At 42.1% G+C, this 13,154-nt stretch overlaps 3 protein-coding genes across 6 annotated transcripts; 2 read left to right on the top strand and 1 right to left on the bottom strand.

Moving 5' to 3' along the window:
• The first annotated feature begins 22 nt into the window (after positions 1–22).
• Positions 23–1,499, top strand: mrpl41 (mitochondrial ribosomal protein L41). 3 transcript variants are annotated; one of them, XM_084468809.1, is made up of 2 exons: positions 23–110; positions 913–1,499. In XM_084468809.1, exon 2 carries the CDS (start codon positions 987–989, stop codon positions 1,392–1,394), a length of 408 nt encoding a protein of 135 aa, XP_084324935.1. In that variant the 5' UTR covers positions 23–110; positions 913–986; the 3' UTR covers positions 1,395–1,499. The 3 variants fall into 3 exon arrangements, with proteins under 3 accessions (XP_084324935.1, XP_084324937.1, XP_084324936.1); XM_084468811.1 differs by having other exon boundaries at positions 85–110; positions 948–1,499; XM_084468810.1 differs by lacking the exon at positions 23–110 and adding an exon at positions 696–790.
• Positions 1,500–1,809: 310 nt separating this feature from the next.
• On the bottom strand, positions 1,810–7,484 carry dph7 (diphthamide biosynthesis 7). Of its 2 annotated transcripts, none has more exons than XM_084467642.1 (10): positions 7,427–7,484; positions 7,115–7,286; positions 6,099–6,232; positions 5,739–5,826; positions 5,223–5,314; positions 4,605–4,762; positions 4,103–4,175; positions 3,533–3,598; positions 3,137–3,309; positions 1,810–2,845 (listed from the first exon to the last, which is right to left on the bottom strand). In XM_084467642.1, exons 2-10 carry the CDS (start codon positions 7,253–7,255, stop codon positions 2,460–2,462), a joined length of 1,311 nt encoding a protein of 436 aa, XP_084323768.1. In that variant the 5' UTR covers positions 7,256–7,286; positions 7,427–7,484; the 3' UTR covers positions 1,810–2,459. The 2 variants fall into 2 exon arrangements, with proteins under 2 accessions (XP_084323768.1, XP_084323769.1); XM_084467643.1 differs by having other exon boundaries at positions 5,223–5,311.
• Positions 7,485–7,758: 274 nt separating this feature from the next.
• On the top strand, positions 7,759–13,131 carry paxx (PAXX non-homologous end joining factor). The gene is made up of 7 exons (XM_084468802.1): positions 7,759–7,887; positions 7,993–8,053; positions 8,145–8,194; positions 8,737–8,927; positions 9,709–9,762; positions 10,159–10,252; positions 10,598–13,131. The coding sequence occupies exons 1-7, from the start codon at positions 7,787–7,789 to the stop codon at positions 10,644–10,646; spliced, it is 600 nt and encodes a 199-aa protein (XP_084324928.1). The 5' UTR covers positions 7,759–7,786; the 3' UTR covers positions 10,647–13,131.
• The last annotated feature ends 23 nt before the right edge of the window (positions 13,132–13,154 follow it).

The following is a 13,154-nucleotide window of genomic DNA, read 5'->3' as shown; positions in this document are numbered from 1 at the left end:
TCTATGGTTTACAATAAGTAAGCAACAATCCTATTGGCTCACATGGGCACATTTCAGCCAATCCTTGTCTTTGTTGTTCCGGGGTTAGCTGCTGTCAAGTCGTGCTCAAGGTGAGTGTGTCTTATTTAGCTGTTTTCTCTCAAACTAAATATCATATTGTATGTTGTTCAAATGCAAAGTCGTAGACCTTAATTTTATGTAAATAAACATACAAGTAGAATAGGCCTGCTGGATTTCGTTTAAGGGTACAATATGGGGAGAATCAATGTAGCATTGGCTAACATGCTGTATGTTTTACTCTTACTGTTATGTATTGGCTCTACACATTTTCTGAATTCAAGACAGTTGTAACCCCTTTCATTTGGTGTTTCTACGAATAGAAGTGAAACAGCATGCCACGATAACCCAGTAATATCCAATATAAGTAGAATGAATGTAGCAGTGGTGGCTGGTATCTATTATGCTGTATCTGTTCCACATGACTTATCATCCAATACTACAACAGTCTCTTTGTTTGCAGTGCTATTGTCTTTCACTCAGTGTATTTGATTACATTGTGTTCGGATTGTTGGCTAGTTTTATGTATGTGCCTCTATCTACATTTGTATGATTTGTACTTTCATAGGGCCCATTCATTTAATTTTCCATTGTGTATCTTTTTCTATTTTCTAGAGGAATCTGAATATAGTTGGAGCTGAACAAATCTAGCCTACTACTCATTGTAGATAGATGGCCTTAAAAATACTTCTAAATTCACTGTCAAAACAAGACTAACCTTTCCTGCTGGAAGGTAGTGAACATTGTGGTTTCTTGTCATTTTACCACATTTCCTCTTAATTTGTAAGTCATAAAAACTATGTTTATAACTACACATGGGAAATTTCACCCTTGTTTTTTTGTGTGTTTTTTAAGGTATTACAACTCAACAAACCCATTGTCCTCAACAGGGTCCGCTTCTAAGACAAGGTGACCCACCCTTAGGCGAGATGGGTGTGCTATCGACCCTGGCCAGGGGGTTTATGAGAGGCGCTGACCGGATGGCTGAGTTCACAAGCAAGAAGGGCGCCAGGACGCACAACAAGGGCCGGACCGCCCGGCCCACTGGCCTCCGGCTGTCCAGCTCCAAGTTTGTCGCTGTGAAGGCCATGATCCCGGAGTTCGTGGTGCCCAACCTGGAAGGGTTCAAGCTGAAGCCCTACGTGTCCTACCGCACCCCCAGGGGAACAGAGCCTCCCCTGACGGCAGAAAGCCTCTTTGCAGAAGTGGTCGCGCCACAGATTAAAAATGACTTTGAGAAGGGCAGCTTCAGCATGGATCAGTTGGAGAAGTATGGGTTGGAACCCACACAGGATTCAAAGCTATTCAAGCTGTTCCCTAAAAACTCTGTACGTTAAGTTGTGCGTCCATTTTGTTCATTGATGTATTAAGGATCTTTTTTTTTTCTCAAGTTGTAGACCACCTAATGTCATTCTTTGTGTACCCAAATAAATTGAGTGCAAAAGTCACAGAACAGCAAATTATTCGTTCTTATGTAAACATGCCAGCAGCAAGCAGCACTCAACCTGTGATTAGGAATCATTGATCTCAAAAGAAGAACTCCATGAACTAGTTTGTTGTTGGTGTTTTTATATGAGACTATGGAAGCATTTTATACCAAAGTGCTCTACTATGATATAATAACATATGTAAGATCTTGCCATCGAGACACACGATTGTCAAGTGAAGCATAATGCTTCTTTTCTTGACATTCAAAACTTTTCAAACTAACCAGTCTCCTGTTGATCTAAAGGACTTTTACATTCCTGTTATTCAGCTGGCTAAACGGGTCCTGGGCTTAGAATCACCAAACTTCAGAGCAATACACAAGGAGAGAGCTACCCTTACGGTTGTCAGGGCATAGGGGAGTATGTGTACACATTTCTTTGTTTTTTAAACAGATTTGAGTATTACATGTTTGCCTTTAAAAATGTCTCAACGTCCGCAGGCTGCAGACGGGTTACATTTGTGTTGTACAATCACGTATACAAAACTCATTACCATAAAAAACATTTATTGCAACAATAGAATGAAGTACTTGGGTATAAAAACGACTTTAGTGGAGAAAAGCTAGAAATACGTGAATGAAAGTTTGGTTCAGGAATTGTATGTGTAATGAAAACCCATCCAGAATGTACTTTAAACCAGGATATACACACCAGCTAATTATTGTGAAATGGTTTTAAAATGCGTTTCTTTTTAAGAAAAAATGTTTCCGCATTCTTAGTGAGGTTGCGACTTTCAACTTTCAGACTAAATCCCTTACAATCCATTTCATCCTCCCTTTTATCTTCTGTCTCGCCTAAATACCAACAAGAACATGTCATTTAAAATTTTTAACGATATATTTGGTTCGTGGGGTACTGTGGTAGCTTTAGTTGTGATGTAAACAAAGGGTTTCCACAGCAAAAGCTGGGCGACCCTCAAGCAGTCGAGTAGTCCCATCGCCAGAGGTGCAGCATGTGGTCGTAGAAGGAGCAGCTGGCTAGCAGAGCAGAGACGGGAGGGGGGGTAGTGCCCGAGGCCGTTGGAGGGGGTGGTGGTGGAGCCGCCGGCGCCAGGCCCTCCGGGATGTAATGTCCGGCGTCGTCCTCCAGTGAGGTGTCAAAGCTGGCGGTGGGCGACTCATACTGGATCCTCAGATGCCCCACCCCTTTGGCCAGGTAGGTCTCTGGCGGACGAGGGCTTCCCTCGGGGGACCCCGGAGGGGGCTGGTCGGGGGTCAGGCGGGACCAGTCGGCTCCGTACGCCAGGGAGTTGTGCAGGATGTAGGAGGTGAGAGTAGGACACTCTGCTCCGCCGTCGCCCCCTGTGGGACAAGAAGGAGTAGTACATTACATTACAGGATTGTTGGTGATAAGTAGTCATGCTGTCTCCTACCCTCACTTACGAATGAGGGAGGATGTTTTATCTCTCTGAGTAACAGTGACAAAATTACATATATTACTATGTTTAAGATCATACAAGACATTAGACCACATTTCAAACAATAACACGATTATGGGTTCACACACTTGCAAGCAGTAGGCAAAAGCTAAAAGGGAAGATTAAACATAAGCACAAGTTACAACACAGCAGGTGTGGAGCACCGTGGATGTACCGAGGGCCTTGTGGCAGTCTAGGATGTGGAAGTCGTTGTGCATGCAGGCGGCCAGCAGCAGGTGGGGCTGGGTGGGGTGCCACTTCAGACGCCACACGCCCCCACCCACCGCCGTCTCACTGAGGGGCTGACGCATGCTCCTGCCGTCCCACAGCAACACTTGCTCATCGTAGCTGAGGAGGAGGAGGCGGGGGGAGGAGAGGAGGAGGCGGAGGGGGGAGAAGAGGAGGAGGTCAGTGTGCAGTGGTACTCATTTTCAAACGACATTGCCTCAATGTGACCGAGCATGTACGTATAATATATAATAGCTATGCTTTCAAGGTTAAGACTTAACTGATATGTGGAGCTTTAGCCTAGCTCATTAGTGGCTATCAGTTAACCCAGTGGCATACTTACCTTCCAGTGGCCAGGATGTGTTCCTGGTGTGGGTTACTCTGAATGCTGCACACACCCATCGAGTGCCTTCAACACAACGATAACTCAGTAGAATCAGAAAGAGCTTTGTGGCCAGGTAAGTTTGCACATACAAGGACTTTCTGCAGATATGGTGGTGTAGTAAAGAAAAGGATCAGAAATTAAGTTGATGGACAGAAATACATAATTTCCTTCCAATGTTATTAAGGGTTATCAAGATGTGCATCAGGCATCAGCAAATGAGTAAATGTCATGTCATTTTGGTATAGAAATGTAATATATGAATATACTTTTTGACATTTTCAAGAGATTTGGTAGATGTGTATTGGATACACCCCTCTGTGATATGTTATGTTTTTAGATCCTGTTGTCCATCGCTTAAAATATATACACTATAAAAATCTCAAGTATCTTTATTCCTATTCTATGACTTCTAAACTGAAACAGAAGAGAGACATCAAATGACCCAACATAGTTTTGAAGAGTCAGAACATGGTGTATTCTCCATGGGGCTAACCCTAGTTAGTGAGCTAGCTAGTGGTGGTGATTCACCTCTTGCTGGTGAAGGTCGGAGAGGAGCAGTCCGTTCTGAGGTCCCAGCCTTTCAGCTTGCTGTCGTCCCCACCTGGGACACAGACACGGACACGGACACACGCACACAATTTAGTGAATATGCCTATCATCCGAATCTTGTAGTTTTTCCTGAATTGGCTTAATTGCCCTTTCTCAGCCTCCCTCTCCATCGACATTGGTGCTCGAATCCAGTACCTTTAAGCTGGGAGACAAACACCCTAACCACTAGATAGATAGATAGATAGATAGAGATAGATAGACAGATAGATAGATATGTACTTTATTCATCACCGAGCAGTAACGGCATTATAGAAGCTCACAGAAAAAAACAACAATAAAAATTTGGTAATTGACAATTTTACATAATAAAATAAAATATACCATATGCAAAATGTACATCTAAATTCCAGTTAGCTGACCGTAGGGGCTTAGCCTACCCGACCCCACTTCTTAAAGTGAACAGGTGTGGGTGGGGGGTTACCGGAGTACAGCAGCTGGGTGTCCCAGTAGGAGAAGGCTGTGATCCAGGCCTCAAAGTCGTGAGCCTTCCACTGGGCGGCGGTCTCTAGCCCCGCCCCCGCCAGCGAGAGAACGCTGACACAACCGTTGGAGTCGCTACACGCCACGCGCATGTCACTGCTGTGGAGTGGAGGGACAGACCAGTCAGAACCCCATCACACACACTTTCATCATGCCCCCCAACCCCCTCTCCAAACACACACAGTACATATGCACACTTTCTCCTCACACACTCCTAGAACCTCATGGAATTAAAGAAGTGTTAACCACTATGCACACCCTTGTCCAAGGTTATACAGATTCCACATTAAAGATCCCATGGCATGCTACTTTATGAATGCTTTTATATAGCTGTTAGTGGGCCCCTAATGCAGTACTTGAAGACGTTTAAGAAATTCAGCCTTGGTGCAGAATTACAGCCACTACGAGCCAGTCACACAATGAGCTCTCCACAAACCGTTTTTTTAGAGGCGGGTCAAGGTGGAGGGTGGGGGTGTTAGAAAACCTCATAAAGTGAAATTTTCATGCCATGGGACCTTTAAGCTGTTTCAGAGATCAGAAATGGTTTTGAGTGTTCTACCTCTCTCCTCTCCCGGTGGACCAGTCTAGAGACAGAGCCAGGCACTCTGTTCCCACTGACTGACTGGTCTGCTCCTTCAGACGTCTACCCTGCTGTCCATGGGCCAAACACACACACACACACACACACACACACACACACACACACACACACACACACACACACACACACACACACACACACACACACACACACACACACACACACACACACACACACTAAATTAATAGTCAACTCAAGACATTAAATTAATTTGAATTATAAACATTTTACTTTTCTCAATACAGAAAACAGAGTGAAACCAGAAAATTTCCCCGATATAAATAGGATTCACGGGATATCAAAAGTGCAAAAAACATTATATGAGCAACCACACTGCACTATGCTTGACCTTTTAAAACATTTCCTATTAGTTTAAAGACAGCAAAGGCTTTCATCCAAATCCACAGGTAGACAGCGGTTCTCCATTATTATAATGCTAATGATGCTAACGTGGGACTGGAAGTTGTCTCTCACCGGCCCGTCAGTCAGTGTGTACAGCTGGACCTCTCCGCTAGCTGTAGCCATCCCCAGCACAGGAGCATCTGACACTGCAACATGGCACCTGGGAACATGTATGCGACATACGCCTGTTTACTTTGTATCTGCTCATTGGCTATAGTATAGTATACATAGATAGACAGATTTTTCTTTCTGACCAGAGCAATTATGACCAAAATAATTTCCCTTTCATTTTTTATACCCCATACTTTTTTTCCTTCATTTTGTATCTCTTTTTATTATGTCCTGTAGTAAGGCTGTGACACATTTCCCATCTGGGATAAATAAAGAACCTTGTATCTTAATATTAACACAAACATAGATTTTCTGTTTTACCACTTCAGATCTAAAATGGCGGGTGTGTCGATGCGCTGCAGTTCGGTGAGAGGCGGAGTCAGTGGCCCCTCCTGTCGATATTCAAACAGGTACAAGCGACCGATCCTCTGGTGAGGGACATCCTCCGCTCCAGCCTGGGATCACAATTTTTATTTTTTTTATTTACAAATTTAACATTGAGACACGTATGCAATCACAGAACCAGTTAAATTCGATAGAAGTAGATTGTGTATAAAATCATAAAATCTGTTCAGGGTTTATCCTCATGGGTGGATTAATAGAACATGGAGCAGATAGTCACTAATGGGAATGCCATGCTTTACTTTCAGGCTTCCACAACAGTGCAAGACAAGCAAATGTTTTATGAAATGCAGCATACACAGAGCAACTTTGACTATTTTGTGGACTGAGGATGCAAACCGTCTCCTCACTGTACTCTCAATAAGTGCTAGGGTTGGCCTACATTAGGACTTGGAAGGTCAGCTCACTGACACATTGTTATTTTGCGAGACCATTCTCCCTCATTACATTGCATGCACACTTTTTGGACAGTTTTAACAGTGTAACGCACTTATGTAGTATGGTTCATATTGTTTTCATTGTCCCTGAAGTCAGGACCGAGCTTGCTCAGAAAGCCATCCAGTTGTCAGGCCCATCGTGGCATGAGATTTAAAGCTGAAGACTGAGGGCGCTTAATACTCGATACGATATAAATCAATGCTTAAAGCTGGGATTGAGACAGCTGCAGGGCAATGGTCTGTTTTCTTCTTCTCTGTTTGATTCAATGTGTAAAATAATATTTTCCACTGTGAGTTTAATGGTGTTTAATATTTTATTGTGCTATATGGTACGGTGGTGTCTTGGCTAGGTCTCTTGTATATCTCTCTCGGTGTCTTATAAATATGTGTAAGACTTCAACGTCGGGGATTAATAATAACTCTGTTTTATGAATGACCTGAGTAACCTGATAAAATACAATTTATATATACAATCAAAAGTAAAGTCTTTGGTCATACCTGCTCTGTGACCTTCTTGAGCTGATAGGTGCCGCAGGCCAGGACGTTGTGGGACAGCGGGACGGGGCACCATTCTACTGCGTCAGCGCTCAGTTCGGTGTCGAACACCTGCAAGTTGCGAGTCTTCGACTTGCAAGCCATCTCCACATGTTGTCCGCTGCCACTGCAATATCTACAACATAATACCCACGTGGTGTTGGTTATTTAGTTTTACTGTGTGTATTATTATGCAATGACTGTCAACCACAATAAAACGTATTTTTTTCCCCACAATACGTTTTAGGTCAAGCGTTTAAGGATGCAACACTCTACCTAAAGTGCAGCAACGGTGCCGATTGTTTACAAAACTCGGATCCTCCAGCTGAAAATGGAAATACGTCACGTGGTGATCCACTCAGCGCTGATCAACTACCACTTCCGCAAACCACAGCTCACGACATCCGTGACGTTTTCTCGTTGGATTATTCTATTTTTATATTTCATAAATATTTTGCCTTTTATTTGCCGTTTTTGAGTTATCTCAGTCTGATTTAAAAGGAATAATTATTGATATTCGACTTGTTCTCTTTCATTTGATTGGATACTCGGTGTGTTTACCCCTACGTCACTTCCTGCTCCGACGCTTCTTTGTAAACGCAGGGACTTTTCATTCAGATCGTTGACATAAACACAATGGAAGGAAATCAAGTGTCATACTACACGGTGCTTGAAGACACTACCAAAGATAAATTCCTGTGCTATGTAAAAAAACAAAACGAAACGCATACTATCTAGTGAGTGTTTTCACTTTGCTATTTGTAAGCAACCATATAGGACAAGCCAAGCGGTCGATGGACTGGTTTACGTCTAACCTTGCCTATTATTGTTTTGTTTCCAAGTGTAACAGATGCCACAGATGTATGGAGCATCGATGTATCTGAAGAATTATTAATCCAGTTTGTAAGTGCTCCCTGTGGAAGTGAGGGCATGTTTTTGACTGGTTCAAGATGTTGAATGTTATTGCTTATAATGTGCAATCTGTTTATTTTAGAGGAAGACGATTTTACTGAAGTCTACAGATGAGTACATGAGGAAAATCAGGTAAGCTCTTAAACATTTTTATGTCCTCTTAAAGCCAGGTCCTGATTTCCCTGTGGTTTAGCAAGGCACCGATGGGAACCCCTGCTGAACCTGGAGGTTTGGTACAGGTATTCTCGAATCCAGCAGTTGTAGGTATTGGTAATTAGTTTATGTATAGTTTGAAATGGCTAAGTTGGGTTAGGTCTATGTACTGGTTAGTGTTGAGGGATTATTATTAGGCTGGCCATTGTGAAGTTTTAGATGTGTGTTTAATGTAGTTGGATAAGGGTTTGGGCTGTGAGTCTATTTGGTTGCCCCTGGCTTTTCACTTATCCTGACTAGACTATCCTGACCTAAATTTGGTTATTTTACTGCTAGCCTTTTTCAAGCCCAATTACTTCAGAGTTCAACATTTGAAGCTAAAGAATAGATTCAATTAAATTTGGCTTACAGTTCAATAACACTTTGTGTCTGTTTTATCCCAGTCTCTCAGATCCTGAGGAGTTGTAGGTATATGAGAGATGATGTCAGCTTACTAACCCGTCCGCCGTCCTCCTCCCCAGGTCTGCGCTGGGTACAGGCTGCTCCGCGGTGCTGTTGCAGCCCAGCGGAGGGGCAGTGTTGCGGGTGGACTCCAGCCCCACAGACCTCAGCCTCCCACTGGGTCGTCTGGACCGCCTGCCGGCGCAGGTAGAGGTCAGGGAGCTGGTGTTTGGGATGGCCGCCCACCTCTCCCAGGCTAGCAGACAACAAGGTGTGGGCTCGTCATAAGGAGCACAGTGGTGGTGGTGGTGGTGGTGTTGATGGTGATGTGTTTAAAATCTTGTTTACAAGAGAGACCTGGCCAAGAATGGCAGAAGTACATGACCTTAGTAGAACAAGCATAATATAACACAGCAACACAATAGTACAGACAGGTCATGCATTTCTGTTTAAAATGGCTCTGCCCAAGATATGAGAAATTTGAATACATTTTTTGAATACAGTATCATATTTTCACCTATAAATAAGAATTCAGAAACGGTTCATCTTCAGCCAAAACCGCTAATAACTATTATTGTAATATAACGCCTGTGCTTCAGTGGATCCTAAATATTGTTTGCAATACTATCACAGGTAAACAAAAAAAGTTTGCATAGTGGTTCGACTCTCAGCTGTATAGGTAGGTAGTGGGTTTTTTCCCTCAGCAGGACTATCTGAATGCCTACTGACCTGTAGGTACTTCTCAGTACCCTGAGCGAGACAGATGCCCTGCTCCTTAATGGCATGCATCTGCATTCACACGTCACTTTCGGAAAAAGCTCTCAGCTAAATGAGTAAAAAGTAAATGACTAAATGGATGACTAATACCACGGTGAGGGCCATAGGTGCAGTGTTCACGGTGGAAGCCCGATGTCTCTGTGTGAACACCCTGAAATTCTACTCCAGATTGGTAGCGTTCCTCCGTGTTGTTCACCTCTTCCTACTTGACCTCCTTGTGACCCCCATTCTTGTCAGGTGACTTCTCTGTGTGTGTTCACTGTCCCTCTCTCCAGCCGCGGTCCAGTCGGTTAGTCCTGGGAAGACCCAATACAAGAGGCATAATACAGGTGAGGCAGCAGATGTTGTAACACATGATCCTGCAAGGCCATGTGGTACTGAAGTGTGAAGGTGGCTGTGGTCGTGTTCAGGGGTATAAAAAATAACTCCTCAATCTACTGTAATTGAGTAGCTCTTTTTGTCTAATAGTGTTTTTAACATTGGACAATTTTACATTATTTAGTAAAATGATCTACTATGCTACATTTACAAAGGCATTCATTAATCATTAAAATACATTTATTAATACATTTTAAAGGCTCCTGCTGGGAAAATGGGAAGAAGAATAAAAACCCTTTTTTATATTTTTATACCAGTACTTTTTCTTCTACTTCAATACCATTTCAAAGTAACAGTTCCTCTACTCGAGGTGGATTTTTCAGTACTCTCTCTGTTCATGCTGCCAGAGTTCGGTCCGCGGGCGCAGAGGAAGGTGGGCCCAACGGTGCCGTTGTCAAAGCGCATGGCGGGGGACTCCCTAATCAACCCGGGAACCAAAAAGTAACCCTGAAGTTGAATGAAGAGGCCCCTAGTTCACCACTAGGTGTCATGGAGCAAGCCAGTGATAAATCTTCCTCATAGTGAAATCACGCAAGAGCGTGTCCACCCAGATGTATGATGACGAATAGAACAACCTGTACTGTACCAACTGGTAGGCCGATCTATCTTTCATGCATCTGGCTGGAACACTCCCACGTGTGATATCACTAATGGGTTAGATTTTAAAATGGCTTGTAGTGGCTAGTCAACCAATCACACCTGGTGGTCAATAGGGAGCCTTTAACAAATTCTCAAAGATTGATCATAAAACTAGTAAAAATGAATGACTGTTCTTTGTTTTTCTAGGAAGTGCCAAGCAACAGGTGTGGCCTTTGATGACACAGAAGAAGATTGAATTGAATGTGTTTAAGAATATTTATCTTAAGAGAACAAGGAATTTGTGTTTCTGCCCAACACGTACATATGTTATGTACAGTTTGAATGTGCTTTTAACCCACTGATGTCTGATACAGCTTTTACCCTTCCGCCTACAATCATGAAATCTTTGTTTTTTAATATAACCAAATATCGCTTCAATCAGGGAATAGCTATGAAATGATTTTTTTTAATGAAATAAATGTAATAAATGCTATTTTTTTTTAAATCCAATGTGTTCAGCATGTATCGAAGCCATTTAGATGTAAACAATTTCAGTCTTTATGTTTCTAATACGAATTACACCGAGAAACGTCTTTTCCTTGACCTCGAAGGAGGTCAAGGAAAGATGTGAAGGAGAATTCATGAGGACCTAGGAAAGGATAACAGTGCTAGGATAACAGTCACAAAGGGAAAACAAAATAGTTGTCACATTGATGATTTGTCACGCTCAAGCTCCTGTCCACTCATATTTATGGCCAGGGATCCGAATTAGTATTTTTCTATGAAAATATATAAATCATAATGGTTTGTTTTTCTGAACGGATGAATGCAAAAAAAACGTATAATACTAATACTGCAGCCCAAGTGAAGGAGAGGAAATCACACCCCAGAATACCATTCATACTCAAATACCATAATTTTATATAATTTCCAAATGATATCAAATTAAATAAAAAAATAATGAAAAATTTAATTGCAACATTTCTGAAGCGTTTCAGGTTGCTGAAGTGATCAGAAACCACAGTATAATCAGACACAGGCTCAAATGTTCACTTTGATTTTCTCTTTTTAATTAAAAGTAAATAATACTTCACTGCAGGAAAAAAAAAAAAATCACGTTTACAGACATTCAGAAATTCATACAGTTTATATTTATATTATCACAAAGTTAATTAACGCCTCAATATCACAAGGATAATTTTTTTTTCACTGATGGCATCTTACTCCATGAGTTGCTGGTGTTGTAGGCTGTCTCTGAAATACTTCACTCCATAACGGCTCTCGCACTCACTTATGGTGCTCCACTACTAACTAACAGTTTTCGATCTTTCCTGTTTTACAAGAGCAAGTTGAAGGTTGTGATGTTGACATATTTCAGACAAAAGCCAATAAAAAATGTCAAAAAAATGTAAATAACTTACATTGATGGTTGGATTGACCGAAATGCAAATCAGTGTCATGGGCATAAGCCTATAGAAACACATTTGAAGTTTTAACTGTTACAATCTACGGAAATAAATGAAGTACAACAGTCAATAGTTTCTCAGTGTGAAGACGAGACGATTAAAAGCACACACACATCCCATAATCACCAAGAAATCGACTGAAATTTGTAGTGAAACAACGTGTGCAACAGCAGATAAGATGTAATACAACCCAAGGTGCCACTCGCACCAAAGTTGAACCACATGCCAAGAAAACAGTCAGCTTGTTAAATAGAAAGGTGTGATTATTACAGATGTCTCTTTTGGAACTGAAATTCCTCTCATGAAGTATAGTACACACCTTTTACCTTTAATAGATGTTCGGGTTAAAGCGTTGTGTGTGTGATCCCAGTTCTCTGTATCACAGTGACGGTAGTGATCATCTTAAGAATAAAGCGCTTGTTACATTTGAGCAGGATTCAATGTAGACATAAATGTGAACTTATCTGTTCAATCTCAACAAGTAAAAAAAATAAAATAAATAAAAAGATCAAAAGAGCATTTGGTTTAGATGTTCAAAATGGAAACGCGTGTTTTAATGATCCTTCACAACAGATGCATCGATGGAGGTACTCTTCACAACAGGCCTGTCATCTCACTTCCTCAACCGACAGGAAGCAGCCAAGCGTCCCCGTATTTTCCTCGAGCGTTTTAACATCAATAAAACAATAAAACAAAACGGACTGGCTCCCCAAGCGACCCTGACTCCCTGTTTGCACACTGCTGCCATAACTTCTAGATAACTGCCAAATAAAACCACACGCAGGTCAGGTCCACAGGCAGTATTTCTGATTATCATTTCAATATTCCAAAATAAATCATTCTTCTAGCCACAGAAAAATATACTGTATCACGATACGACGACCTCTTTTATCATCTCAGCATGCTCTCAAGGCGGGGGCACGGGGTCTCTCCTGGTAGGAGGAGGAGGAGGAGGAGGAGGAAGAGGAGTCCCCTTTGGCCCGGGGTAGGGGCGGGCAACACAATTAAATTCACTGTCAGAAGTTAAGCCAACACACTGTGTGTGTGTGTGTGTGTGTGTGTGTGTGTGTGTGTGTGTGTGTGTGTGTGTGTGTGTTGTCAAGCCTACCGATCAAACATTTTTTTATTTTTTAACTGTACATTCTTAAAAAAATAAATCTGGGAACATTCCGCAACAACAATCTTCAATCTTCATTCCATGGTCGAGCATTGACACTGTGTGTCTTAAAGGTCTCTCTCTCTCTCTCTCTCTCTCTCTCTCTCTCTCTCTCTCTCTCTCTCATCTCTCTCTCTCTCTC

Source organism: Micromesistius poutassou (genome assembly GCF_964030765.1).
Source record: "Micromesistius poutassou genome assembly, chromosome: 5".
Taxonomy (NCBI): Eukaryota; Metazoa; Chordata; class Actinopteri; order Gadiformes; family Gadidae; genus Micromesistius; species Micromesistius poutassou.
Note: the sequence above shows the minus strand (reverse complement) of the source record. Positions and strands in the feature narration are given on the sequence as shown.

Excerpts from the sequence above, each read along its gene's own strand:
- mrpl41 (XM_084468809.1), top strand. The coding sequence starts at position 987 with ATGGGTGTGCTATCGACCCTGGCCAGGGGGTTTATGAGAGGCGCTGAC.
- dph7 (XM_084467642.1), bottom strand. The coding sequence starts at position 7,255 with ATGGCTTGCAAGTCGAAGACTCGCAACTTGCAGGTGTTCGACACCGAA. Across the intron at positions 6,233-7,114 it reads TCAAGAAGGTCACAGAGCAG|GCTGGAGCGGAGGATGTCCC; the intron begins GTATGACCAAAG and ends TTGTGATCCCAG. Across the intron at positions 3,599-4,102 it reads CCGACCTTCACCAGCAAGAG|GCACTCGATGGGTGTGTGCA; the intron begins GTGAATCACCAC and ends GTTGTGTTGAAG.
- paxx (XM_084468802.1), top strand. The coding sequence starts at position 7,787 with ATGGAAGGAAATCAAGTGTCATACTACACGGTGCTTGAAGACACTACC. Across the intron at positions 7,888-7,992 it reads AACGAAACGCATACTATCTA|TGTAACAGATGCCACAGATG; the intron begins GTGAGTGTTTTC and ends TTTGTTTCCAAG. Across the intron at positions 8,195-8,736 it reads GAGTACATGAGGAAAATCAG|GTCTGCGCTGGGTACAGGCT; the intron begins GTAAGCTCTTAA and ends CCTCCTCCCCAG.